At 45.4% G+C, this 25,805-nt stretch overlaps 2 protein-coding genes across 5 annotated transcripts; both read left to right on the forward strand.

The window, feature by feature from the left end:
* Window positions 1–940: 940 nt before the first annotated feature.
* Window positions 941–8,696, forward strand: Ing4 (inhibitor of growth family member 4). 4 transcript variants are annotated; one of them, XM_026403245.2, is made up of 8 exons: window positions 941–1,004; window positions 4,048–4,119; window positions 5,768–5,934; window positions 6,112–6,226; window positions 6,391–6,499; window positions 6,747–6,894; window positions 7,611–7,672; window positions 7,775–8,696. In XM_026403245.2, exons 1-8 carry the CDS (start codon window positions 968–970, stop codon window positions 7,812–7,814), a joined length of 750 nt encoding a protein of 249 aa, XP_026259030.1. In that variant the 5' UTR covers window positions 941–967; the 3' UTR covers window positions 7,815–8,696. The 4 variants fall into 4 exon arrangements, with proteins under 4 accessions (XP_026259030.1, XP_026259031.1, XP_026259032.1 ...); XM_026403246.2 differs by having other exon boundaries at window positions 6,394–6,499; XM_026403247.2 differs by having other exon boundaries at window positions 6,112–6,217.
* Window positions 8,697–9,358: 662 nt separating this feature from the next.
* On the forward strand, window positions 9,359–11,972 carry Acrbp (acrosin binding protein). Its single transcript, XM_026403303.2, has 5 exons — window positions 9,359–9,401; window positions 9,684–9,902; window positions 10,150–10,244; window positions 10,735–10,852; window positions 11,485–11,972. Exons 1-5 carry the CDS (start codon window positions 9,359–9,361, stop codon window positions 11,970–11,972), a joined length of 963 nt encoding a protein of 320 aa, XP_026259088.2.
* The last annotated feature ends 13,833 nt before the right edge of the window (window positions 11,973–25,805 follow it).

Genomic DNA, 25,805 nt, shown 5'->3' on the forward strand with positions numbered 1-25,805 from the left:
GAAAATAATAATTGTGTTCTTTATAGTTAGCTTACTAGGATGGCTGCCATCTGAGTTGTAATAAAACTCTGTTTCCCAATCCCTTAATAATTACTATGTAGAAATTAAAATGAAAGGGAAATTAGGGGCTGGGGTTGTGGCTCAGTGGTAGAATATTTGCTTACCATGTGCAAAGCACTGAGCTTGAATCCTACCATCACCCAAAACGGCGGCGGAGGGGTGGGGGCAACGACAAAAATAGGGATCTCCCCAATTGAAAAAGTGGCAAGAGAGCCCTGACAAAAAGTGTACAGAATTATAGCTTTATTTGTAATTATGAATCTTTCTCAACTAAAAAATGCAGATATAGCTCCGTGGTAAAGCACCTGCTTAGCATGGGCGAAGCCCTGGGTTCCGTGCCCGGCGCCACAATAACAATAACCTAAAAGATGATATTCATGTAAATGAGCAGGAATGCAGAGGGTTTAAATCACACAAGGCCTGATGACTCCTCCAAAGCTTCTTAAGAAACGCACTGCCTTGGAGAAAATCTTGGAAACTGCTTTGGTCACCAGATTCGTAATCTGCAAAAGTAAAATAAGTTGAACTTCCCAAGTTGCTGAAAAGATATATACAGAATACGATCCTAAAGAGAACCGTCTTTTCCCCCTATTACCACACATTCTCGTTTTGGAGGGAAAATAAAAAGTTGCTAGAAAATGCAAAATGGCGATCTCCCATGACGTCATACTGTCTCGGTCGCGCACCCGAGTCTCAGGGCGGAAGTGAACAACAGCAGCCTCGCTGTGGGAGGTCGTGACTCCTCACGCAAAAGGAAAAGTTTCAACGTCAGGCGGATATGTCCTCTCGGGTAAGGGCGGAAGTTGTTTTAAGGACGGAGAGTTTCTTAAACCAAGATTAGAGGCAGCGCCTGTCGCGTTTCAGTCACTTCCGGGGCGTATCGGAAGTTGCTTTGTTTTGCTTCAAGATGGCTGCGGGGATGTATTTGGAACATTATCTGGACAGTAAGAGCAGTCTGGAGGAGGGGGTCAGGGGTCATAGAGTGGTGGGGGGATCAGGGGCTGAGAGAATCTATGGCCCCGAAGTCCTGATACCGAGGTCGTCACAATTATGAAGGGGATCTGTGGGAGGAAATATTGGAGGGTGTGAAGAAAGAGGGGGCGGGGCAGTAGGCTCGAGGCCTCGCTGTTGGGTGTAAACCTGGGAGGGGCTGCGCGATGGGGCCCAAGGTCGTGGGTCTTGAAGGGCTTGTAGGCATAGCAGGGAAATTTTTTGGTACCCCTATTTTTCAGGGTCTCAAATCTCGGTAGGTTTTTTCCGCCGAAGTCGTTCAGAATCGGTATCACCATTGTCATTTGGGGGTAGCGGCAAAGACTTTGCTTAAGTCTTATGCAATCTGTTCTTTCTCAGAAGTAGCATCTCATAGCGGGGTGGGCATGAGCGACCACTATCTGATGATAAACTGGACCGCTTTTTCTCACTGAATACAAATCCAATTCCTATCAAATGAAAATCTGGTGGTGTTTACCCCATTTGTGTAAGCTGTGCTTTCACAAATCCTGTCACCCTGTGTAATTAACGTTTTAGTGTTGAGAGTCATTCATTCAACAAATTTATTGAGAAACATAATGCTTTGACAATGGGGATATAAGAAAATAGGTAAGACACATTCCTCTGCCCTCAAGAAGCTCACAAACTAGTAAGAAACAGATTATGCAAATAAATAATTTTAAAAGTTTGACAAGCAAAATATTGGGGGTAGATTTAAAGGACAGTTGGCAACACTGATTACCTGAGAGAGGGGCTGATTACCTGGGGATATAGGTAAAGCTTTACTGACATATATTTATAGGGTCTTAAGGATAAGTGCTTACTTGCTTGTGTGGAAAGAGAAAGGGAGTTCCAGGTTGGGGAAAGCATCAGCACAGGTATTGTGATAGGTTTGTGGCTAGGTTAGGTAAACTGAGTTCATAATATTTGATATATATGACTTTAAGGTGAGAGTTAAGGAAGTGAAACTGGAAAGACACTGGTGCTAGATTGGACAAAGTCTTTTTATTTTGTACTGGAGATTGAATCCAGGGTCACTTAACCACTGACCACATCCCCAGCCCTTTTTTTTTTTTTTTTTTTTTTTTGTATTTTATTTTGAGACAGGGTCTTGCTAAGTAAGTTGCTTAGGGCCTCTCTAAGTTGCTGAGGCTGGCTTTGAACTTGTGATGCCCCACCTCAGCCTCCTGAGCCACTGGGATTACAGGTGTGTGCCAATGTTCCAGCTGGACAAAGTCTTTTAAGGCAAGCTAACAAGTTTGCATTTTAAAGTAGCGTATGGCCAAGCATGGTGATACATGCCTGTAATCTCAATGACTTGGGAGGCTGGGGCAAGAGGATCTCAAGTTTGAGTCCAGCCTCAGCAATTTAGAGAGGCCTTAAGCAACTTAGCAAGACTCTGTCTCAAAAAGGGAAACAAATTTTTTAAAGGGCTGGGGATGTAACTCAGTGGTAGAGAACTTGCCTAGCACGAATAAGCTCTGGGTTTGATCCCCAGCATGGGGAAAAAAAAAAGTTTAGGTGGAGTCATGGGAAGAGATTTTTCTTGTATGGGAAAGGCTTAAATATTTTCATTCATTTATTCAAGTATTCACTGAGTACCTTTTGTATTCAAGTTATACTTGTAAAGGCTAGGGAAATGGAAGAAAATAAGATACGTGTTTTCATCCTCTTGAAGGGCTAAGGAGACAGACACCAAATAACTAATTACACAATTATTTAATTACAGTTGGATAAGCACTAAAAAAGGTAAAGATGGGCTACCTTCATAGCCTATATATCGGGCACTTGTCAAAAGTCTAGGAAAGTTAGGTTTGAGCTGAGTTTAGAAAAACTTACAAATTTAGTAGGCAAAGAGATGAAGTGGAATGAGGAAGACTAGGCATTCCAGGGAAAGAAGATAGCTTTTGGAATGCTGCTGGCAAGTTGAGGCTCTCAGAAAAGGCCAATATGATTGGAGCAGAAGAAAAAACTGACATGACTGGTGTGAGTTAAGCAGGGGCTAGAAAGTGTAGAACATCCAACCAGCAATGGGAAGTTCCTGCAAGGTTGCCAGGTGTGGTACACATGCCTATATCCCATTGTCTCAGGAGGTTAAGTCAGAACAAACCACAGGTTCAAGGCTAGCCTCAGCAACTTGGAGAGACCCTATCTCAAAATAAAAAGAGCTTGGGATGTAGCTCAGTGGTAAAAGTATCCCTGGATTCAGTCCCCAGTACCAAAAAATAAAGGAAGTTACTGGAAGGTTATAAGCAGGAGAGTGACTTGATTGGGTTTGCTTTTCTTTAAAGATGGAATCTCACTATTTTGCCCAGGTGGCCTCAAATTCTTGGTCCTCCTACCTCCACTTCTTATGTAGCTGGGATTACAGACATGCACTGGTTTGCTTTTTTAATTTTTATTTTATTTTTGCAGTGCTGGGAATGAAAACCAGGACCTCATGCATGCTACCTAAGCACTCTATCACTGGTTTCTGTTCTTTAAAAGAACATTTGGTCTACCCTATAGAAAATTGATTGGATTATCTGTGATGAGTAGTAGAGAATATCATGATGTTATTTGTAAGTTGAGGGCAAGATGCTTGGAGACAGAGATTAAAAAATAGAGGAAAGGGAAAGGCTGATTTCTAAAGTCACTGAAGAGAAGCATGGGATAGTTGTGCAGAGGTGGAGAAATAGTTGGGAGGAGAGAGAAGTGAATATGACTCTTGAAAGAAAGGAACTATGAATGCTGTCACAAATCCAGAGGTTCAAATTAGGGTAGATGGAATTGCACTTTAAAAAGATGTGTATAAAGGGCTGAGGTTGTGGCATAGTGGTAAGAATTACATGCTTAGTATGTCCAAAACACAGGATTCCATCCCCATCCCCATCCCCATACATGTAAACATAAACACACACAAATTGTAAATATGGGGGCTAGGGGTGTGGCTCAGTGGTAGAGCTCTTGCCAAGATCTGTGCATAGTCCAGTAATTATGTTTCTCTCTATTCTCTAGGTATTGAAAACCTCCCATTTGAATTACAGAGAAACTTTCAACTTATGAGGGACCTTGACCAAAGAACAGAGGGTAAGTAAAGAGTAAGCAGTTCTTATGTATGATGAGTGTGTGTAATCATTTATTTTCCTACTTGCTATTACCACGTCATCTGGTGTGATTTGGAGAACTATGAGTTTTTTAAAAACTCTCTTGGAATTCTTAAAAGAGGTTATTAATCCTCATTTCTATATCACTTTTCCATAACAAATGAAGTATTGAGACAAGACCTCAAGAACTCAAGAGATGCTATTTTCTTTATATCTACACCTCAAGAAGAATTCAAGAAACCAAAATTGATTCTAGCATCACTTCTGCTGTATGTGTCCAATATACTTATAGGATAACTATAGTGTTTCTGCTTCCCTGTTAATGTTATTCTCACAAAATTTACATTGGTTTAAGATTACATTTCATGTCTGTAGACAGGAGCTCTGTTGTATGAGAAGTTCTTAAAAAGAGAGTGAAAGACAAAAGAGAAGAAGCAGTTAACATCAGGATGCTACACTGTATTCTTCAATCTTACAGAAGCAATAGATAACATCTTCAGCCTTGACATTGAGGATATTTGGCTATATTGAGGCAGTTACTGGAGCCTGAGGGAAGCTACACTACAGTTATCAAGTTGGTCTCTTCAAGATCCAAGATGTCTATTGGAGCTATCGCCATACCCATTGAAGGATACATAGCTTTTACCTTCCATCCTTTGTATTCATGCTCAAGGATGTAATAAGCTGGTGTTAGGTTACGTGAAGCTGTGTTTTAAATTGCTTTGCTAAGTTTACTCATGAAAATGTGAGCATCATTTAAAATCTTGGACATCAACCTGTGAGAACTGCTTGCCAAATGATGAGAATCTAATTTATACAGTTCTGACTCTTCAGTTCATGCAAAAAACCAGCTGGAGATTATGGAACTTTATGCTTTTTTTAAAGCTGCTTTCAAAGGCCTGGAATGAAGTAGAACGTAAACATAGTATGTTTGCAGATCTTCCCCGATACCTGTGTTAACACAGCTGTATGGTGTTACAAAGTCAGACTTTTTTCTGAGCCCTATCATACATTAGGGAGTAGACATCTTCAGTTAGTGTCCTGGGATATCACTACCTTTTCAAACTGTTTGGAGAAATATCTAAGATGGACAAACAGGAACAAAGTAATGGAAAATATAAGCAAGTTGCAAATGAGCAGCAAAATATGTGGACAATAAGCAAGCAGAAGAGAGAGGGCCTAATTTTAAATTGTGAGAACTAAAAGCCAGAGCAACAGATGACCTAGCCTAGTTTGCTACTGTCAGAGCTTCTGAGGGATGCTTGTGAGACAATAAACAAGGCAGTCTTTGGAATGACATTCATGGATAAAGAAGCAGCAAGCTCTGCAAAGAAGCATTTACAAACATCAACAAAAATATACTTCATATTAATGTGGTATGCAAAGAATCCCCCAATATATCGCAATAATTTAAGTTCCAACTATGCTAGCAATGTTGTCAACACCTTGAAGGCATCTTTAAAACAAATAGTGTTGATATGAGTACATGGCACAGTTCCTGTGAACATTCAGTAGGTTTTATTTCAAAGGTCATGATGGTCAATGGAAAAAGTCCAAGGAACAAGAGCAAGAAGTGTGTTTCATCTAGCCGCCCAGGAGCCATTGTGACCAGGCCTCTGTCTCTGTTGTAGACCTGAAGGCTGAAATTGACAAGTTGGCCACTGAGTATATGAGTAGCGCCCGCAACCTGAGCTCCGAGGAAAAATTGGCTCTTCTCAGACAGATCCAGGAAGCCTATGGCAAGTGCAAGGAATTTGGTGACGACAAGGTGCAGCTTGCCATGCAGACCTATGAGATGGTATGGCCCTGTTCATGGCTCCCCACTACCTCCCATCTAATCTTTGGGGTCTTAGACTCCTCCTTCAGCTGTCAGAATCTGTTTTGGATCTGGGAGATCCATAGATTTTACCTTAGCCTGTTTTTCTTTACTTAGAACCAGGCTTATATCTCTCCCTTCTCCTTCCTTCTCTCCCAGGTTGACAAACACATTCGGCGACTGGACACAGACCTGGCCCGTTTTGAGGCTGATTTGAAGGAGAAACAGATCGAGTCAAGTGACTATGACAGCTCTTCTAGCAAAGGCAAAAAGAGTGAGGAGGGGGGCGGGGCTGTGAGAGTGGGTGAGGACTCTGAGGGAGAAGAGATCTGCTCTTCACCTATGAGGGAGGAATACCAAGTTGCAAAGAAGAGGAAGAAAGAGGACTTAACCCATCTTTCTATCTCCCTGCCTTCTGGCTTTCCCCCTCTTCCCTAGAAGGCCGGACTCAAAAGGAGAAGAAAGCTGCCCGTGCACGTTCCAAAGGGAAAAACTCAGATGAAGAAGCACCCAAGGCTGCCCAGAAGAAGTTAAAACTTGTGCGCACGTGAGTGTTTCAGATGACATACTCTTCGCCAAGTAACATCCTCTTCTCTCCTGACATATCACTCTCACCCTACACTGCACTGCCCTTTGCCATTTTTCCTATTTTCTGTTAATAACTCTTCTCATCACTTTGGTATCTGCTGGATGGAGAGGAGAAGCCCCACCAGGATTTCCTTCTACCGCCTCAGAGCCTTAGGTCCTAGCTTCCCTTCCTGCAAATGACAATTTCTCTTCCTCTTGGCATACAGAAGTCCTGAGTATGGGATGCCCTCAGTGACCTTTGGCAGTGTCCATCCCTCTGATGTGTTGGATATGCCTGTGGATCCCAACGAACCCACCTATTGCCTTTGTCACCAGGTCTCCTATGGAGAGATGATTGGCTGTGACAACCCTGATGTGAGAACCTTTTACCTCAGGATGTGGGGTTCTGAGGGACATGAAAGGAGTGGGTTTAAAATGGGGGAGCCATGATTAAAGAATGGGACTTCAGAATGAAGGACAATGGCTGAAAGTAGGATATGGTGGCATGCATCTGTAATCCTAGCTACTTAGGAGGCTGAAGCACAAGGATCACTTGAGCCCAGGAGTTCAGGGATTGCCTGGGCAACACAGTAAGACCCAGTCTCAAAAACAAAAACAAAAAATGAGGGGCTTGGGGCTGGGGATGTGGCTCAAGCGGTAGTGCGCTTGCCTGGCATGCGTGCGGCCCGGGTTCGATCCTCAGCACCACATACAAAGATGTTGTGTCCGCCAAAAACTAAAAAATAAATATTAAAATTCTCAAAAAAAATTTAAATAAATAAATATTCTGTTTTTAAAAAAAAAAATGAGGGGCTGGGATTGTGGCTCAGCGGTAGAGTGCTCACCTAGCACATGTGAGGCCCTGGGTTCAAACTTCAGCACCACATAAAAATAAATAAATAAAATAAAGATATTGTGTCCAACTACAACTAAAAAATAAATATTAAAAACAAAAAACAATGGATATGGGTGGCCATGTGCCTTCCAGAAAGTCTCCAAAGGGATGGGATATATGTACACTCCTAAAGAATCTTTATGAGGGCTTTCTTTCCACCACCCAGGCTCCTAACTACTGCATCTTCCTTTTCCAGTGTTCCATTGAGTGGTTCCACTTCGCCTGTGTGGGACTGACAACCAAGCCTCGGGGGAAATGGTAAGTTGCAGCCTAACTGGACTATTGCAAAGCTAGATGGCATAGGGTACTTTCCCCTTCACTCACTTTTCCCCCACCCATCTCTTTGTTTTTGCTTTCTAGGTTTTGCCCACGCTGTTCCCAAGAACGGAAGAAGAAATAGATAAGGGCCTTGGATTCCAACACAATTTCTTCAACATCCCCTGATCTGGGCTAGTGGGCAGAGGAATGCCTGTATTGGGGCCAGGGGGTTCAGGGAGAAGTGGATGGTGCGGTATCGTCATCCCTTCTCCTCCCCTTCCCCATTCCCGGTGCTGAGGCTGCATTCAAACCCTGGTAGGGAGGGGTGCCGCAACCACTAACGGTATGTGTTCTCATTCTGCCCTCCCCCTGGTTGGGAAGTAAGCTTGCCCACTGTCCTTTTGCCTCCATGCTGAGGTTGGTGCTGTATTTCAGAGGAAGGGTCCTCTTGATTTCCCTTGCTTTGTATTTGAGGACTGGGGAAGTAGCATAGGGCACTCCTCTGGCTCCCTTAATCCTCCTCCTGCTACCCTGTGGGGAGCTAGGTATGAACTCTCTTCTCCATTCTCTTCCTGTTTTTTCATGGTGGGGATGCCCTGGATCATTTGGGCTGTGGCCCTCATTGAAGGGGCACCCATCCTCTATGCCAAGGGGATTCATCCTGACCTTGAATGGGAGAGGGGGCAAGGTGGAATGCAGATAACTCACATGTAAAAGGAGCCTGGATAGGTAAATAAAAGCTAAACGTGTTGGCCTGCTGTGTTTATTGGAGAGACACTATTTCAGTACATGTGCTAAGCATTCTTTTTTGCACCCTCTGGGTTGGATGAGAGGTGGGAGGATGACATCCCAGAATTAGGACAAGAAATCTGAATTAATATTGTGCACCAGCATCTACAGCTTCTCAACCTGGGGAAGGCAACACTGGCTGGAGGGTGTGACTCAGAACTTTGTAAATTGTGCATCTTTTCTCCATAAGACATCTTTTTACTTAATTTCCAATAAATGATGTATTTGTGTTATACATGTGTACTACTATAGTAAATATTAGCTTGATTTCTTATTTTAAACATTGAGCATCAGATATTTTCCTCCCATACCTTAATGGATTGTGTTGCTCATCTCCCTCTTGGCATCCATTTCCTAGAGCTTCAGAGACATCTTTATACCCGAGCACTCCCTCCTGTGAACCCTTCTCTTGTTTTCCCTTTTGACCTATATCTTACCTGGAGGCATCCTCTATCTCCTACCCTTTGTTTTGGACATTCCATCACTGCCAGCCACAGAACCCTGCCTATGCTCACATCTAGGTCTCTCCACCATCTGGACAAATTGCTTCTCTAAACCCTGATTTCCCTGCATGTAAAATAAGGATCATAATAGATCCACCTTCTGGGTTTACTGTGGAGATTAAATGAGGTAATCAAGAACAACAGGCCTCATCGAAGATAGAACATGAATGGTGGCCTTCACTGTTCTGCTGGATTTGCCCTGACCTGAGCGATGCCCTCCAGCCACTTGGCCATTTGGGCTCTTGGCTCCGCCCCTGCCCCCCCCCCCCCGCGGCGGCCCCGCCTTTGTGACGTAGGGCCTCACCTGCACTCTTGCGCGCCATCCCGCGCCACCACCGCTGTCTGTGGCTTAGCCGGTTAGAGGCCAGGAAACACGGTCGGATCTTCCGGGGCCATGACAAAACTGTCTGATGGCCTCCTTCTCTCTCTCCTGAAGGGTGAGAGGTTCCCACCTGTTCTAATAGCGTGGTCCTCCCTGAGCTCAGCCCTCGCCCTCTACTGCCTGAGAGTCATTTTTTTTATGGTTTCTGAGACGCTTTATCATGGTGATTTGAGTCCGCTCCCTTGCTTCTGACATCCTTCCCGATCTCCCCCCTGTCTCTAGAATTTCCTTATCCTTCTCAGTGGGAACCCGCAGGATCATCCCGGTTCCTAATTTGCCTGGGTCTGGAGTGGGTTTGGGGTTGCTGTGTGTCCAACCATTTTACCCTACTCCTCAGTGCTGCTCCTGCCTCTGGCACCTGCCCCAGCCCAGGAGTCAACTTCAGCCTCTACTCCAGGCAGTCCTCTCTCCCCCAGCGAATATGAACGCTTCTTTGCTCTGCTGACCCCAACCTGGAAGGCAGAGACTACCTGCCGTCTTCGTGCGACCCATGGCTGCCGAAACCCCACTCTGGTCCAGCTGGATCAATATGAAAACCACGGCTTGGTGCCGGATGGTGAGGGGAAACCAAGACACCCAGAATTCACCCAAGCCCAGGGCAGAAGTCCTGTACTCACGTGAGATAGGGGAAACCAAGACACCCAGAATTCACCCAAGCCCAGGGCAGAAGTCCTGTGCTCATGTGAGATAGCGGGAGGGTATGGCCAGCCTCTAACCCAGAGTCTCCTACTGTACTCTCCCAGGCCTTCCCCAGAGGGCCTTCCCTCTGTGTGTTCACCTTCTCCACTCCTGCCCCTTCTCAGGCGCTGTCTGCTCCGACCTTCCTTATGCCTCCTGGTTTGAGTCGTTCTGCCAGTTTACTCAGTATCGCTGCTCCAACCATGTCTACTATGCCAAGGTGAGGCCCAGGAGAAAGGTTGGATATGATAACTCCAGGGCCAAGGGAGTGGAAATGGGGAGTTGAGGAAGGGCTCCAACACATCCTCCTTAGATCCTTCCTCTCTGCCATTTTGCCAGTCATTTGCTCAGATTATATATGAATAGTCTCACCTGGACATTCATACTATCTAAAAACCCTGTTACTTCAAGAAAAGTAGGGAAGAGGGATGGGAAGAGGCAGAGACAAGCCCTTCCATTTCTTCTAATAGGTCAGTGATTTTATTCTAGTCAACAGCAGAAGAGTGAGGCAGGAGTATGACCCACACAAAAAGACTATCTTCCAGAGAGACCCTTTCTCAGGACTAGAGGGTTCCAGCAAAGATCATGTTCCTTCATCCTTTCCCAGGATCTATGAGGGATGAGCCATCCTGGGAAAGGGACTGATCAATTCACTAGAGCAGAAGTCTGCCCTTGGGAAAGGCTTTCCCATTTTCCTTCTCTCCCTGCAGAGAGTTCGGTGTTCCCAGCCAGTATCCATTCTCTCACCTAATACTTACAAGGAGGTAGAGGTTGCAGCAGAAGTCGCACCCACCACCATGACCTCCCCATTTTTATCTCATATCACAGGTGAGACCCTACCACAACTTCCAGAGCCAGGATGTAGGTCACTGGTAATAGGGAAGGGGAAGAATGTTGAACAGGGAGAATAGGAATTTATGAATACAGATATGGCTCTTCTGCCCCAGAATATCTTCTGCCATTATTTACAGTCCTACCCTGAATCCATTTTTCCTAGTTTCCAGCATTGGAACTTCTCTGGACCTTTTATAATCTAACATCTTAATTTTAGAAAGGATTAGGACTGGGGGTGTAACTCAGTGGTAGAGCATGTGCTTAGCATGCATGAGGCTCTGTGTTCAATTCCCAGCACCAGTAGAAAGCATTAGTTTCTAGTTACTTGGAATATTTTTTGTTCCCTAGGGAGAGAGAGAAAAAAAAGTTGCATTTGAGGTGGGAGGTAGGGAAGAAGAGCACTATAAGAGAGGTATGACACATACCACCAACACAACATTTGCCATGGAAATATATTTCGTTTTGATATTCATATTCATTTTTTGTTTTTTATACTTAACTATGTAGGTAAATGTAATTTTAGTCTACATTTACTGTCCTTGTGTTTATGTGTGAACATACACTTAGGTGCCAAAAGCCTGTCTCTTTCTCTTCTCTTTTTTGGTTCCTCCCAAACCCTGTGGTAGCCACAGAACGGCAGGCCTTCCAGCCCTGGCCTGAGCGGCTGAACAACAACGTGGAGGAGCTGCTCCAATCCTCCTTGTCCCTGGGAGGCCAAGAGCAACTGCCTGATCACAAGCAGGAACACAGACTGGAGCAACACAAAAAAGAGCAAATGCAAGAACAAAAGCAGGAGGAAGAGCAGGAGCAAGAAGAGCAAGAGGAGGAACAAGAGGAGGAGGGAAAGCAGGAAGAGGAGCAGGGGACAGAAGAGGGACTTGAGACAGTGTCTAGTTTGCAGGCTAATGCAGAGGCTAAGTTTCTGTCTGAATCTTTGTCTTCCAACCCTCCCTCCTTTACTCCCCGAGTCCGAGAAGCAGAACCTGCTCCTGTCATGGAGAACACCCAAGAGGTCACTCAATCAGCACAAGAAATAGATGAAATGAATGAAATATATGATGAGGATGTCTACTGGAGCAGAAGTCAAAACCCTGGCAGGTACAGGAAGTTGTGACTCCCTCATGGGCCCTGACATCCCTGCTGCCTTCTTTGAAAACAAGAAGCTCACTTTCCCAGCTCCGACCTGCAAACCCACTCAGACCTACCTGCACTTCAGGCACAACTAGCAACTGCTATGCCTATCCTTGGCTTAATCCCTGACCTAGGTGCTCATTCTCTACATGATGTGGGACAATGAGCCCTGAACCTGGAGCTACCAGGCTTGGGTTTTGGTCTTGTCTCTGACCCTGATTAGCATTCTAACAGTGAGAAAGTTATTCCTCCATTCTGGACCTCAGTTTCTCATTTGTAAAAGGAGGTAATTGACCCGAGGCTTCTCAGGCCCCATACTAAAGGCCCCATGATAAGCATGCTGAAGGTATATGACAAAGGATAACCGTGCCGGGCATGGTGGTTCATGCCTGTAATCCCAGCAACTCGGGAGGTTGAGACAGGAGGATGGCCAGTGAAACCCTTGTCTCAAAAAAATAAAAAGGGCTAGGGATGTAGCTCAGTGATAGAAAGCCTGTGGGTTCAATCCCTAGTAAAAAAAAAAAAAACAGATGCTCAGGGGAGGGCAAGAGAGTAGATATGTCTTTCTGCTCCAGCCTTCCAGCTCATCCCCACCAGTCAGTACTGTCTTCTTGCAGCCTCCTGCAACTACCCCACACAGAGTCCTTGCTGATATTGTGCTATTCAATTGTGGAGAATACCTGCATCATGACCCCCACAGCCAAGGCCTGGAAGTACCTAGAGGAGGAGATCCTTGGTTTCGGGAAGACGGTATGCCTGCCATGCTGTTTAATGGATATGTACCACTAGGCATCCTTGGGTCTGGCACTACATGAGGCCATGGGAGAGGGGAATGAGCAAGGAAAACATGAGGCATAGTAGTGGAGATTCTATCCAAGCAGGACTTCCTCCTTTGGAAGCATGTCAGTCCATCTTCAAGGAGGAAGGCTTTGGTCCTAGTCTGGAATTCATCCTCCAGCCCACTAACTTGTTAGGCTCTGAGTCATCTCTTGATCCTGTTCACCATTTTCAATACCTAGTTGCACCTGATGCAGCTCTCCTTTCCAAAAGGTTCATAGAATCTATTCCAGGGAATCTGTAAAAGGATTATAGTCTCACAATATTTTCCAAATATAGCAAGTCTAGGCCTGGGGATATAGCTCAGTTGATAAGAGTGCTTGCCTTGCATACACAAAGCCCTGTATGGGTTTAATTCCCAGAAAAAAAAAAAAAAAAAAAAAAACACATGCAGCAAGTTTGTTCCCAGGAAATATACTTTAGGTTTTCCTTTCTTTCAAGATGAAATTGTTCAGGCTAGTATGAAACTCCTGAGCTCAAGTGATCCTCCCATCTCAGCCTCCTGAGTATCTGACTATATGTGCATGCCATTGCACTCAGCTCCTAGATTGAGTCATCTTTTTTTCTTTAATACTGGAGACTGAACTTGAAGTAGGGGCTTTGACACTGAGCTACTCCCCTGCCCTTTATTTATTTGTTTGTTTGTTTGTTTATTTATTTATTTTAATTTTGAGCCTAATTGCCAAGGCTGGCCTTGAACTTGTCATCCTCCTACCTCAGCCTTTGGAGTAACTGGTATTACAGGCATGTACCAACACACCTGGCACTACTATTTTCAAATAATACAACTTAGCAGATATTTGAGAGACACTATATTATGCATTCATCTATTTGTTTAACAAATACTGACTGAGCACTCAGTATTAGGTAACTGAGTTGCAGTAGATCCAATGCTTTGTCTTCTTGGAATCTAGTAGGAAAGAAAGATGAGGAAACAGGCAGGCTAGACATCAGTAATAGGGATAAGAACAAAGTGCAGAGAACAGATGGGATGGAGGGACAGATTCTCCATGTTTGGAAGGATTAGAGAGTGCTTTTTCAGAGGAACAGATGTTAATCTGATTAACATCTGTTCCTCTGAGACAAGAGAAGTTAACCAGGCAAAGAAGGAGCTCCAGGGAAGGTTCCTGGTAAATGGTATAGTATGGGTAAAGGCTCTGAGGCAACTGGAAATCTCCAGACTCAGAATGAGCATACGGTTTCTTTTAAGAGGCTGAGAGCCCAGGAAGGAGATTCATCCTATAGAAGGAGGGTACAAGGAGTTAGAGGTTTTTAAAAATTTATCAGGAATTCAGGGGGGAGCCAAGCACAGTGGTGCACACCTGTAATCCCAGCTACTTCAGAGGCTGAGGAGGAGCATTGCAAGTTCAAGGCCAGCCTTGGCAACTTGGTGAGACCCTGTCTCAAAAAATAAAAATGACTAGGGATATAGCTTGGTGATGGAATGCCCCTGGCTTTATTACCCAGTAGCAGCCTGGCAGGATTTCGAGGGGGTGGAAAGTTCGGAGTCATGAAAGAAACTCTCTGAAGGAGTTGGATAAGAGTGCAGCAGAGTGCATTTTACTTGCAGCAGAGCAAAGGGAGACACATGTTAAAAGTCTTAAATGGCAGTCTTAGCATTTGTATTTAATTTTGTAGGCAGGGGGAATTTAATGCAGATTTTGGGTCAGGGACTTGATGCTGCCCTTATGTGCCTCTGTAAAGAGTAAGCAGGTGATATAAGAAATTCCATACACCTTTACAAGCTGTACCCACTGGTGAGAAAGGAGGATGATGGAATTGACTGAAGATACTGCTTAGCAAGATCCCTCTGTAGTGATGAGGAAGCTCAATCAGGATAGAGTCCAGCTAGGAGATGGGTAACTCCACTTTGAGAAGATCTTCCAAAAACCTGAAGGTTTCAAACCTAGGTGTTTTGTAGAGCATAGGTTATAGAGTTAGAAGGACCTAGATCCATGTCCCAACTTCATCTTTTGTTAGACATGTGGCTTTGAACAATGTACTGAATCTAACAATTACTTATAAAGAAAGCCTCAGTTTCTTTATCAGTGAATGAGAAATAGTATTGGTACAGGGTTCTTCAGAAGACAAATGAGACTATATAGATAGTACCAAAACACTGTCACCTCTCTGCAAATATTAGCATTATCATTAGCAGAGAATGGAAGATGGTTATGGGTTCTTTTCAGATAAGATAAATTAGGGGCAATTGGCGGTTCTCCAATGTACTTGACAATGAAAATTTTGTGTTCAGGGAAGAGATCAGAGCTGGTGATAAAGATTTGAGTATCAGCCAGGCACAGTGGAACACACCTGTAATCCCAGTGACTCAGGAGGCTGAGGCAGGAAGATCACAAGTTTGAGGCCATCCTCAGCAAATTAGTGAAAGCCTCTCAAAAAGGGCTGGGAACATAGCTCAGTGGTAGAGCACCCCTGGGTTCAATCCCTATTAGCACAAAAAAATTTGTGGAGTATCACCTGCACATAGATGAAAATTACCCAAGAATAGAAACCATCCATATCCACGTCCAGGAAAAGGGTGAAGAAATAGCTAAGGCAAGGTCCTTGGAGAGGAAAATGGGGAGAAAATCCAGAGAAGCTATCAGAAGAGCCTTAAAGCAAAAATATTCTGTGGGCCTCTCTGGAGGGCTGAGGTTGGGGAAAAAGCAAGCCACCAAGTCCCAGCTTCAGCTTTTCACTCCTACTCCTCCCTCAGGTCTGTGACAGTCTTGGGCGGCGACATACATCTATCTGTCCCCTCTGTGCCTTCTGCTCCCTGAAGCTGGAGCAGTGCTACTCAGAGAACAACCTGCGGCGGCAAGAATGTGACACTTCCCACAAGACACCCTTCCTCAGCCCCTTGCTCACAGCCCAGGGTGTGTCTGTCGGCACCCAGGTACCTGGCCAGGCAAGTTGTAGTGGGGAGGCCTGTAGGAGGGCAAGGGATGTGCACCTCTTGCCTGTCTCCTGTGCCACAGGTAGGGTCCCCAGAAGCAGGCCGCTTTTATGGGCTGGAATTGTATGGTGGGCTCCGCATGGACTTCTGGTGTGCCCGGCTTGCCACAAAGGGCTGTGAAGATGTCCGAGTCTCCAGCTGGCTCCAGACTGAGTTCCTTAGCTTCCATGATGGGGATTTCCCCACCAAGGTCAGACCCTTACCCCAAAGCTTAGCCCACCCCTCCCTTTGCCCTAGTTCCTTGTAAGTATGTGCTCTAGGATATGGAAGGGGGCTTGAGTTCCTCACAGAACCTCCTACCTGATTCCAACAGACCATAGCACACCTCCCCAAAAGATTGTTTTTGGCAAAGCAGTAGGAACCCAGCCAGATGAGAAAGCAAGAGACAGAAATAGGGGATCCAGTCAAAGTTATACTCCTCTCTATGATAAAAGACTAGGTGACATGGAGGATACTGCTTGGCCCTGTGATCCCTGTCTTAGCCTGCCAGACTCCTTCCCTGACACTTCCAGTGCATTCCCTGCTTAGTGACAGCAATTTGGCTCCCCTCTCCCCAAAGTTACTTCTTAGCAGGATTGTCAGTAGTTGCTGAGACTCCCTCCTGTGGTTTGACAGGAAAAACCCAGACAAGGAAAAGTAGGACCATTTTAAGAAAGGGCTGGTAGAGGTTAGGAGTATAACTCAGTGGTGGAATGCTTGCCTGACATGCACAAGGCTCTGGATTTCATCCACAGCAACTGGGGGTGGTGGGTGGTGGGGAGAAAAGGCTGGTGCTGAGCTTCAGGGAAGTGCCTAGCTTTTGTCCCTGAACTTCTAGACCTGGAAGGAGTCTCAGAAATCATCTCAGTTGCTCCCTGGATTTATAGATGGGAGGCAAGTTCCAAAGAGGAAAGTTATTGACCCACTGTCACACAACAGTTTCTTCTACCATCCTCCTCACTCCTCACCATTATCAAAAGGATCCCTGATATTTTGACCACTATTTGGGTCCCCTTTCCCATGTTCTGAACAACTTCTTGCTGTTGTTGCTGGGGGTGGAACACAGGGCCTCATAAACACTAAGTAAGTAGTCTACCACTGACCTACATCCCTAGCCCATATTCTTGACCCTGAACCACCCATCTGTCCATTCCCATTCCTCAGTCAGTTTCCCAGCAAGCTGACCAGTAGGGCAGCCAATTCTGTTTCTCCAAGCTCCTGAATGCTGTTTAACAATCTTGTGACTGAGGGTGAGAGGGAAAGGGCAGAGGAACAGAGGCTTATTCCTCAGAAAGCACAATGAGATGCATCCCAGGTATGCAAGGTCTGGTTGTCAAAAGCCACACCCCTGCCCCTCGTTCTGCCATTGCCAGTATCCCCTGGAGTTTGATGTTCTGTTAGGCTTCTTATATTCCCCTCTCTTGCTCCTGGCTTAGGTTTGTGACACAGACTATGTCCAGTATCCAAACTACTGTTCCTTCAAAAGCCAGCAATGTCTGATGAGAAACCAGAATCGGAAGGTGAGCACCCCAACCTGCCCCTACCTCCTCCTGTCAGCCCTTCAGTCACCCATACCATGTATGTGTATTCTGAGTTCCCCTCTTCCAGAAGTTGGGCTATGGGGAGCCACTTCTATACTTGCATCTGTAGGTCAGGGACCTCTTCAGGGTGCTTCCTCCAGGCCTCTGGTCCTGGATTAAGCAAGTCCCTCCTCCCAGGCACAAGGGTTCAAGAGGAAGATGGTGCAGACGAGGGGAGGACACTGAGGACATCACACCTAGGCTAGAAATTGGATGTTGAGTTTTAATTTGGCTTCCTTACTTACTAGGTAGCCTAGGATAAGTCAAGTGCCCCTCTGTGCTTCAGATTCCTGATTTCCAAAAGAAGGGGTTTGAGCCACTTGGTATTTCCTCCATCATACAGAAAAAAAAAAATTTTTTTTTTAGTTTCCTCTTCTCTTTTACTGCCCACCTCTGGTTCTTGTGATGCTTCTGACACCTCCTCACCTACACATTCCTGGCATCTGGCTCTGTGTCACAGATTATATGCACAATCCCCATGTAGGTATCCCGCACGAGATGTCTGCAGAATGAAACTTACACTGTTTTATCCCTGACCAAAAGTGAGGACCTTGTGCTTCGATGGAGCCAGGAGTTCAGCACCTTGACTCTAGGCCAAGTTGGATGAGCTGGGATCCATTCTGGCCCCACTCCAGCCTGACAGGTCTACTTTCTTTATCTGTCAGTTTGCTTACAGGCTGCCTCTCATGGGTCTCTTACCTAATCCCTAGTAACACTCTCCTTGGGTTGGGGTAGCAGTCCCAGAGAGGTCCACAATGGGAGTTCCATCTGCCTTAGGAGAATGTCTTTATATAAAGTGTTTATTTTCAGCCTGTGTGCCCTTTTTTGGTTTGATCTTCATCCTCAGCACTGCCACCTTGCCCTTGGGAATCAACCTCTAACCTCCTAATTTTATGGATCCAGCTGCAGATGAGAGAACCTCATGGGAATGGTACTCAGGGAAGCAGCCATCTGTCAGAGAAGCAGAAAACCTAAGCAGTCAGGGAATTGGATTGAAGAAGGCTATGGCCAGGGTCTTAGGGATTATGTGTACTATGAGGGCATGTGTGTCTTCATTTCTGAAACTCTGGGTTCTGTGATCTTAGAAGTGAGTGTAGGATTGTACCTCTAAAGGATAAGGGTCAGAGCCTGAGATCATGTCCACGGGGATCAGCTCTGGACAAGTAGGGCATAGCTTACACTTTTTCAAGAGAGGAGAAACATATGTTGAATTTCTTCCTCTACTATAGGCTCACAGTAGTCAACAGTATTTTTTTTTTCTTGCAGTGCTGGGGATCGAACCCAGGGCCTTGCACATACTCCGCAAGTGTTCTACCACTGAGCTCATCCCCAGCCCATTAACAACATTTCTAAAAAATCTTATGGAAAATTTCAAAAATGCACAAAAATAGTATAATGTGCTGGGTATGATGGCACACACCTGTAATTCCTACTGGGGAGGCTGAGGCAGGAGGCCAACCTGGGCAACAAGAAGCTGTCAGAAAGAAAGGAAGGGAGGGAGGGAAGGAGGGAGGGAGATAAAAGAGCTGGGGATGTGGATCAGTGGAGAGCACTGCTGGGTTCAGTTCCCAGTTCCAAGAAAAACAAAACTAAAAAACAGTATTATGAACCTTCGTGTACCCTTCACCCCGCCCTATATGACCTATCATTCAACAGAATGTTAAAGGTCCTACAAAGCTTCATAATAAAGAAATTTTAACCTAATGTTTTCCAAACTCATTTGACCACAAATGAGTACTACTTGCCGTTTGAAAACTTAGGCTTATGTTTTCTGAGGGGCTGTGCTCAGCTGCAGGATACAGAGGTGAGGGTATGTCATCTGAGCTTTCTGCCCTTCTGAAACTCCAAGCCTGGGGAAATAGACCTGAGTAAAGAGGAAGCATCCAGCCTGGCATTGCTGGAGGAGCTGGGTGTGTACTGGAAGGGAGAGAGGAAGAGACAGAGGGCCTTGCAGAACACTGGTATGCAGAGAGAACCCTGGGCAGGGGAAGGTACAAGCAGAATTGCATGGGGTAAACCACCTGGCCGACCTAAGAGAGGAAGAGACACACAGGAGAGGGTATGAGTGAGAACAGTGAGCAGCAGTGGGTTAGTCATCGGGCATCAGTGGTGGGTGTGCCAGTAAGAGTTCCCGGAAGCTGCTTGAGTGTGTGAGGGATGGGTGGGGGAGGTAGGTGGTAAATTAGGGCTGGATTAAGTGTCATTAGCTGCTGGAGTGGGGGGTTTCTTCTCTAGTCCATGAAGGCCTCTGAGGTCAATGCTTCCTCTTCTCTTTCTCCTTGGCCCTGTGGGGTTGGGTGAGTGCAAAGAGCTGGGAGGGATGTGCTGAGAACTGCTGGGGTGGGTGTGTCACCACCCGCCCAGGAGCAGGTCCTACCAGCCCCACCCAGCACAGAACAGGCAGCGGAAGCCAGCTTGGGGCAGCCACAGAGCGACAAAGGGAGCACAGGTATGGGGGTGTGACAGGTGGGGTTGAACTGCCCAGGGGGGACAAGGGGCAGGACCCCTCTTGTGGAAATGGGAGACATAGGTGGGGATGTAGATGAGGGTGGGACTTGGGCCCTGGAAAACCTTTTTGAATACAGTAAAAAGCCCAAAGGGGCTGCCTTAGCCAACAGATCTTCTCAGAGCTGCCGGATGAAGCAGCCAACATGTTTGACACACCCAGGAGTGCCCCTCTGAAGGTGATCCCAAGGGATCCCAAGCTTCCACTCCAGGGCATCCCAAGGGTCCTCCCCTTCACCCTGGAGGTTCCCCTCTCTTGCTTAACTTGAGCTTCCAAAGGGAGGGGGCCTCTGGGGAATGCTTCCAATATTTTCCAGGCTTCTTTCTTTCTTTTTTTTTTTTTTTTTAAGAGAGAGAGAGAGGGGAGAGAGAGAGAGAGAGAGAGAGAGAGAGAGAGAGAGAGAGAGAGAGAGAATTTTTTAATATTTATTTTTTAGTTATTGGCGGACACAACATCTTCCTTTGTATGTGGTGCTGAGGATTGAACCTGGGCTGCACGCATGCCAGGCGATCGAGCTACCGCTTGAGCCACATCCCCAGCCCCCAGGCCTTCTAAATTATGACAATGAGCTAATCTGATTAAACTCTGTTAATGGGTTCACTGGCACAGATGTGTTTTTATTGTTATCCTTCTCAGGTAACCAAGGTGTATTTTACATATATTTTTTATTTTTTTGCGGTGCTGGGTATGGAACCTAAGGCTCCAAGGATGCTAGGCAAGCTTTCTACCACTAAGCTCTAGCCTCATCCCCCAAAGACATATTTCAATGCACTCTCAAGGAAGAATGGCCTCCACCCAAAGGGCTCATCCTTTTTTTTTTTTAAGAAAACCTTTTATTTATTTTTTTGAGAGATAATTTTTTTAATATTTATTTTTTAGTTTTCGGAGGACACAACATCTTTCTTTGTATGTGGTACTGAGGATCGAACCCGGCCGCAGGCATGCCAGGCGAGGCCACATCCCCAGCCCCTGGGCTCATCTATATAAAGGGATTGGGCTAGATGGTCTCTAATGTCCCCAAGGTGCTGACAGAATGTGGCTTGAAAGGAAGGAAATTTCAGATATTAAGCCCAGGTGGAGGGACTGTGTGTTTCTGGGACCAATGAGGGCTGTTGCCTATCTGTAACCTATGTTTATGGAAGTCTCTATAACAAGAAGGGGATCATATCAGATTGTTATTTTGTTATTTCCAAAACTTTTTTTTTTGTACCAGGTATTGAATCCAGAAGTGCTTTACCACTGAGCCACATCCTCAGCCTTTTTTTTTAACATTGTTTTTAGTTGTAGATAAACACAATACTTTTATTTTATTTTTTATGTGGTGCTGAGGATCAAACCAGTGTCTCACGTGTGCTGGGCAAGTGCTCTACCACTGAGCCACAACCTCAGCCCTCCCCAGCCATTTTTAAAATTTTTGAAACAGGGTGTCTCTAAGTTGCTGGCTTTGATCCTCTTGACTCAGGCTCCTAAGCCGCTGGAATCACAGGTGTGTGCCACTGCACCTGGCTGCAAAACTCTTTTTCCCAGGAGATGGAGGGTCTTGATTGATTGGAAGTGGAAACTTAATTCTGTATTTATGTATGTGTGTGTGTGTGTGTATGTGTGTGTGAGAGTGTGAGCATGCTTGCTCATCTCCCCAGCCACCCAGAGACTGAAGATCCCAGCTCCATCTGTGCTGCCTGATGTCATCAGCTCTCCCCACTCTGCTAACCTCAATCTTTATCCCAGAGACATTTAATGCCCAGGAGTATTAAAAAAGAGAAAAAAGTTGGTATAGTTAAGAACTGAACTTAGGGCTAGGGTTGTGGCTCAGTGGCAGAGCACTTGCCTAGCACATGTGAGGCATTGGGTTCAATCCTCAGCACCACATTAAAAAAAAAAATGAACAAATAAAAGTATTATGTAAAAAAATTTTAACTTGTCAATTTTAACATTGCTGTTACTTCTGAAATAAATGTGATATTCTGGTTTTAAAAAGAAAATGAAAGGGAAAAAGTAAAAAAAAAAAAAAAAAAAGATAGCTAAAAGGGTGAGAGTTGAAGGGGCTGTGGGTGTGGTGAGCACTTACTTAGCGTGTGTGAGGCCCTGGGCTGGGTCCCCAGCACTGGTGGCAGGGAAAGGAGGGCTGAAGCCGATGGTACACACCAACAGCAAGAGCAAGGTGAGGGAGGCTGAAAACTTCCAGGAGATTGTCTAGAAGAGGACCTGCCAGGCTTAAAGTAAGAATAAGATGCACATGGGGCACAGGTCATCAAGGGCTGAACCTGTTGCAGTGACTTTTTGGCTGGGATTTATTATCTTCCACTCTTGAAAGCAGGGTGGAGGGAGATGTGCAGGTGGTGTGATGTCATCCACATATCAGGGAAACTAATTGAACTTTGGGCTGCCTTTTCTTTCTGCCTTTTCCCAGAAGAATGTTGGGAGAGATGAGTATCTCTAAGTTGCTTAAGTTCTCTCTAAATTGCTAAGGCTGGCACCCAGGAAGGGAGAAGACATGGCTAAGGATGATGTTGGAAAGGCTGGAGGAAAAAGGCTATTGTGGGGTGGGGTGTGGTACAAGAGACTGGAGTAGGAAGTTTGGCTGAGGAAATGGGAAGGAGGGAAGATAGTGATAAGACAACACCACTCCAGCCTGAGCCCAAGAGACCCCACTTTTAGGCAAGATTGTGATCTCTGAGGCAGAAAGGAGCCTCCTCACTCATCCTGGAGCTCAGACTATCTCCATATCCCAGGCCTTCCCATCTCATTCCTGCACCTGAGACCCAAGATAAACTGCTAAACAGGATTTGTTTGTACTCCCAAAGAAGTCACGGGACCAAGGTTTTCACAAAGATGTAAGACTGGGTGAAGCTTCTGAAGGCTCAGACCAGCTGGATCTGTTTGCAGAGACTGAATATACCAATGCGAAGGGATGTTTATAATTAACCCTGAGAGGAAAGTGTGCACCCGCCCCCAACATTGCCTGAACACAGAAGCAAGGAAGTGGGTCTAGCTAATTTAACTAGCAGGTTAGAACTTTTACCAAAGGGGTATTTCCTGTGTCTGTATGAAACACCGGTTGGGTGTTTAAAGAGGTTGGGGCTATCCCAGAGCTGATCTTAAGGGACAAGGAGAGTCCTTTTCAAACTTTTGACCTCGGGGAGAAGGCAGAAGGATGTGAATAAAAACAAAAGGCAAAGAGAGAACAAGGCATTTGGTGCATGCGCAAGAGGGCCAGGGGGAGCAGCACAGAGATGGTGCCACACAGAAGTTGGACATTGAAGAGGTATTTCTGTTCCCCTTCCTGTCCTAAATCACCTAGTCCTTTGTCTTTAGCTCCCCTCTGCATTATTGGCCAGTTGCCAAATAACATGGCTACTAAGGGCAGGGGTGTGGAGAACAGTGAGGGAATGATCATGATCTAGCCTCCTGCTCACTCTTACTCCCTCATTCTTACTTCCTGCCTGTGGCAGAAAATAGCCCTTCCCTTCTGGCTTATCTCAGCCAAGAGCAGCACCCAGCCCAGCTCAGAGGGCAATGGGACGGTCCCAGAGGCCCTGAGGAGGTAATAAACCTGGGCCCTGAAGGTGCAGAAAGGAAGCTGAAGGACAGATGCCGTGAGCAGCAGGTGGCGGTACATGCTCTGGTGTGTGAGTGGTAATAGTGGGGTGGGATGGTGGTGAGAACAGTTCCCATAGCCTCCGTGTATATGGTGGATTCTTTATACCTTGCTGCCTTGTAGTTGAGATTTGTTTGTTGGTGTCTGCATGGAAACATGCTTGTGAAAGTGCCTGATTGTATAGTCTGTGTAATAGGATATAATCCCTAAGGCAGGGGCTATGTCTCCTCTTCCGGCTGTGGCCCATCATCTGTGCACATGCTTGTATATTACCCGGTGTGTGTAAACATTGATTTGTATGTTACTGGGGATCTGTATGCACATCTCTTTTTTCTTTAATTTATATATAAAAAAAATTTTAGACGTTGATGGACCTTTATTTTATTTTATTTTATTTATATGTGGTCCTGAGAATCAAACCCAGTGCCTCACACGTGCTAGGCAAGTGCTCTACCACTGAGCTACAATCCCAGCATCAAGCACATCTCTTACTGTTTGAATGTAAAGCATCTCCATGTCTGTGAACAGATGATGTGTGTAATGGTGTGCCTATATTTCCACATCAGTTTGTGTCCATGTTACTGGACTTATGTAGGCCTCCACGTCCCTCCTCCTTCCTGGTGAAATGAAACCCCAGAGTTCCTTCTCTCTGAGGCAGCTGCTGTTTCTTTGATTCCTACATTTCCCCAACAACCTGACTTCTTCCTCAAGGCAGGACTAGGGGAGAGGGTCTGTGCTGCCCCTCCCCCATGCCTACATCCCATCTTCCATTTCCTATTTGCCTCCTCTTTGGCAGTTTTTTCCATCTTTGCCATCTGGCCTGGCACTGTGCCCATACAGCTACACAGATAGGAGCCTTAGGGCTCAGGAAAGCAGGGGAATAGGGTTGTGCCAAAGCAGGGGCCTGGCAGCTTTCAATGCTCAGTTTGACCTTTCTGAATGACAGAAAGAGGTAGTTTCCCCAGCTCCACTGCTCCCCAGTACTGGGGATGGAACCCAGGGCCTCCTGCATGCTCGGTAAGTACCCTGCCACTGAGCTACTTTCCCAGACCTGAGACAGGATCTCACTAAGTTACATAGACTGGAACTTGTGATCCTCCTGCCTCATCCTCCTTGAGTTGCTGGGATTATAGGAATGCACCATTATGCCCAGCAAGTGGTGGCTTTTTGACAAAGAAACTAGGGACTTCTCTTCTTTGGAATAGGGTAATAGAATCATCAAGATTTCCTTTACTATAGGATTCCTAACCTTTCCTTTGAGTAGTAGCTCAAGGAATCCACTTTGGTCTATGTAACTTTGCAACTTTTAAACAGAACAACTGGGGATTCTTGGAAAATAATTCATTTGTTCAGTTTCTAATGTGTGTTCCCTAATTATAAGGAGCCACTATATGGTTCTCAAGTAATGGTTAAGAATGATAAAGCATGGGGGCTGGAGTTGTGGCTCAGTGGTAGAGTACTCGCCTGGCATGTGTAAGGCACTGGGTTCGATCCTCAGCACCACATAAAACTAAATAAACAAAATAAAGGTATTGTGTCCATCTACAAAAAAAAAAAATTATAAAGCATGGGCTGTGGATGTAGTTCAGTGGTAGAGCCCTTGCCTATCACTCAGAGGCCCTGGTTCAATCCCCAGCATCAATCAATCAATCAATAAAGTGTAACTTTATTGATTTATTGAATTATAGAATAAACTATTATTGAAATCTTAATATGAGATGTTTCTAAACAGTCCTTTTAAAAGACATGGTTTCATACTAAGTCGGTTATACATATGGAACCAGATAGGAATGTGAAAAGAAGTGGTTAGGTGCCTGGCTTTTTTTTTTTTTTTCCTCCAGTGCAATGGATTGAAACAGGGGTGCTCTTAATTGAACTACACCCCCAGTCCTTTTTATTTTTTATTGAGACAGGGTATCACTAAGTTGCTAAGGTTGACCTTGAACTTGTGATCCACCTGCCTCAGCCACCCAAGAAGCTGATATTACAGGTGTGTGCCACTATGCCCAGACGGTGATTGGATTTTGACACAAGAAATGTTATAACAGGATTATGAGTGGGCTAACATGTTGAGTGGGGAGTAGATTTCCTGCCAGGCAGCCAATAAGTGTCACTCAAGTCTGTGAAGTGCAAGGATTGAAGTGTACATCTGCAGGGTGTGGTCCCCACCCCAGGGCCTTACCATCAACGTGAACCAATGTGCATAAAACAACTGAGGGGGTCAAAGCAGCAAATTAAGTGTTTGAGTTCTCTCTCTCTCTCTCTCTCTTTTGTTTTCATTTTTCTTTTTTTTTTTGCTAACAGGGACTAAATTCAGGGCGCTTTACCACTGAGCCACATCCACATCCCTTTTTCATATT

This window comes from Urocitellus parryii, chromosome 5 (assembly GCF_045843805.1).
Source record: "Urocitellus parryii isolate mUroPar1 chromosome 5, mUroPar1.hap1, whole genome shotgun sequence".
NCBI lineage: Eukaryota > Metazoa > Chordata > Mammalia > Rodentia > Sciuridae > Urocitellus > Urocitellus parryii.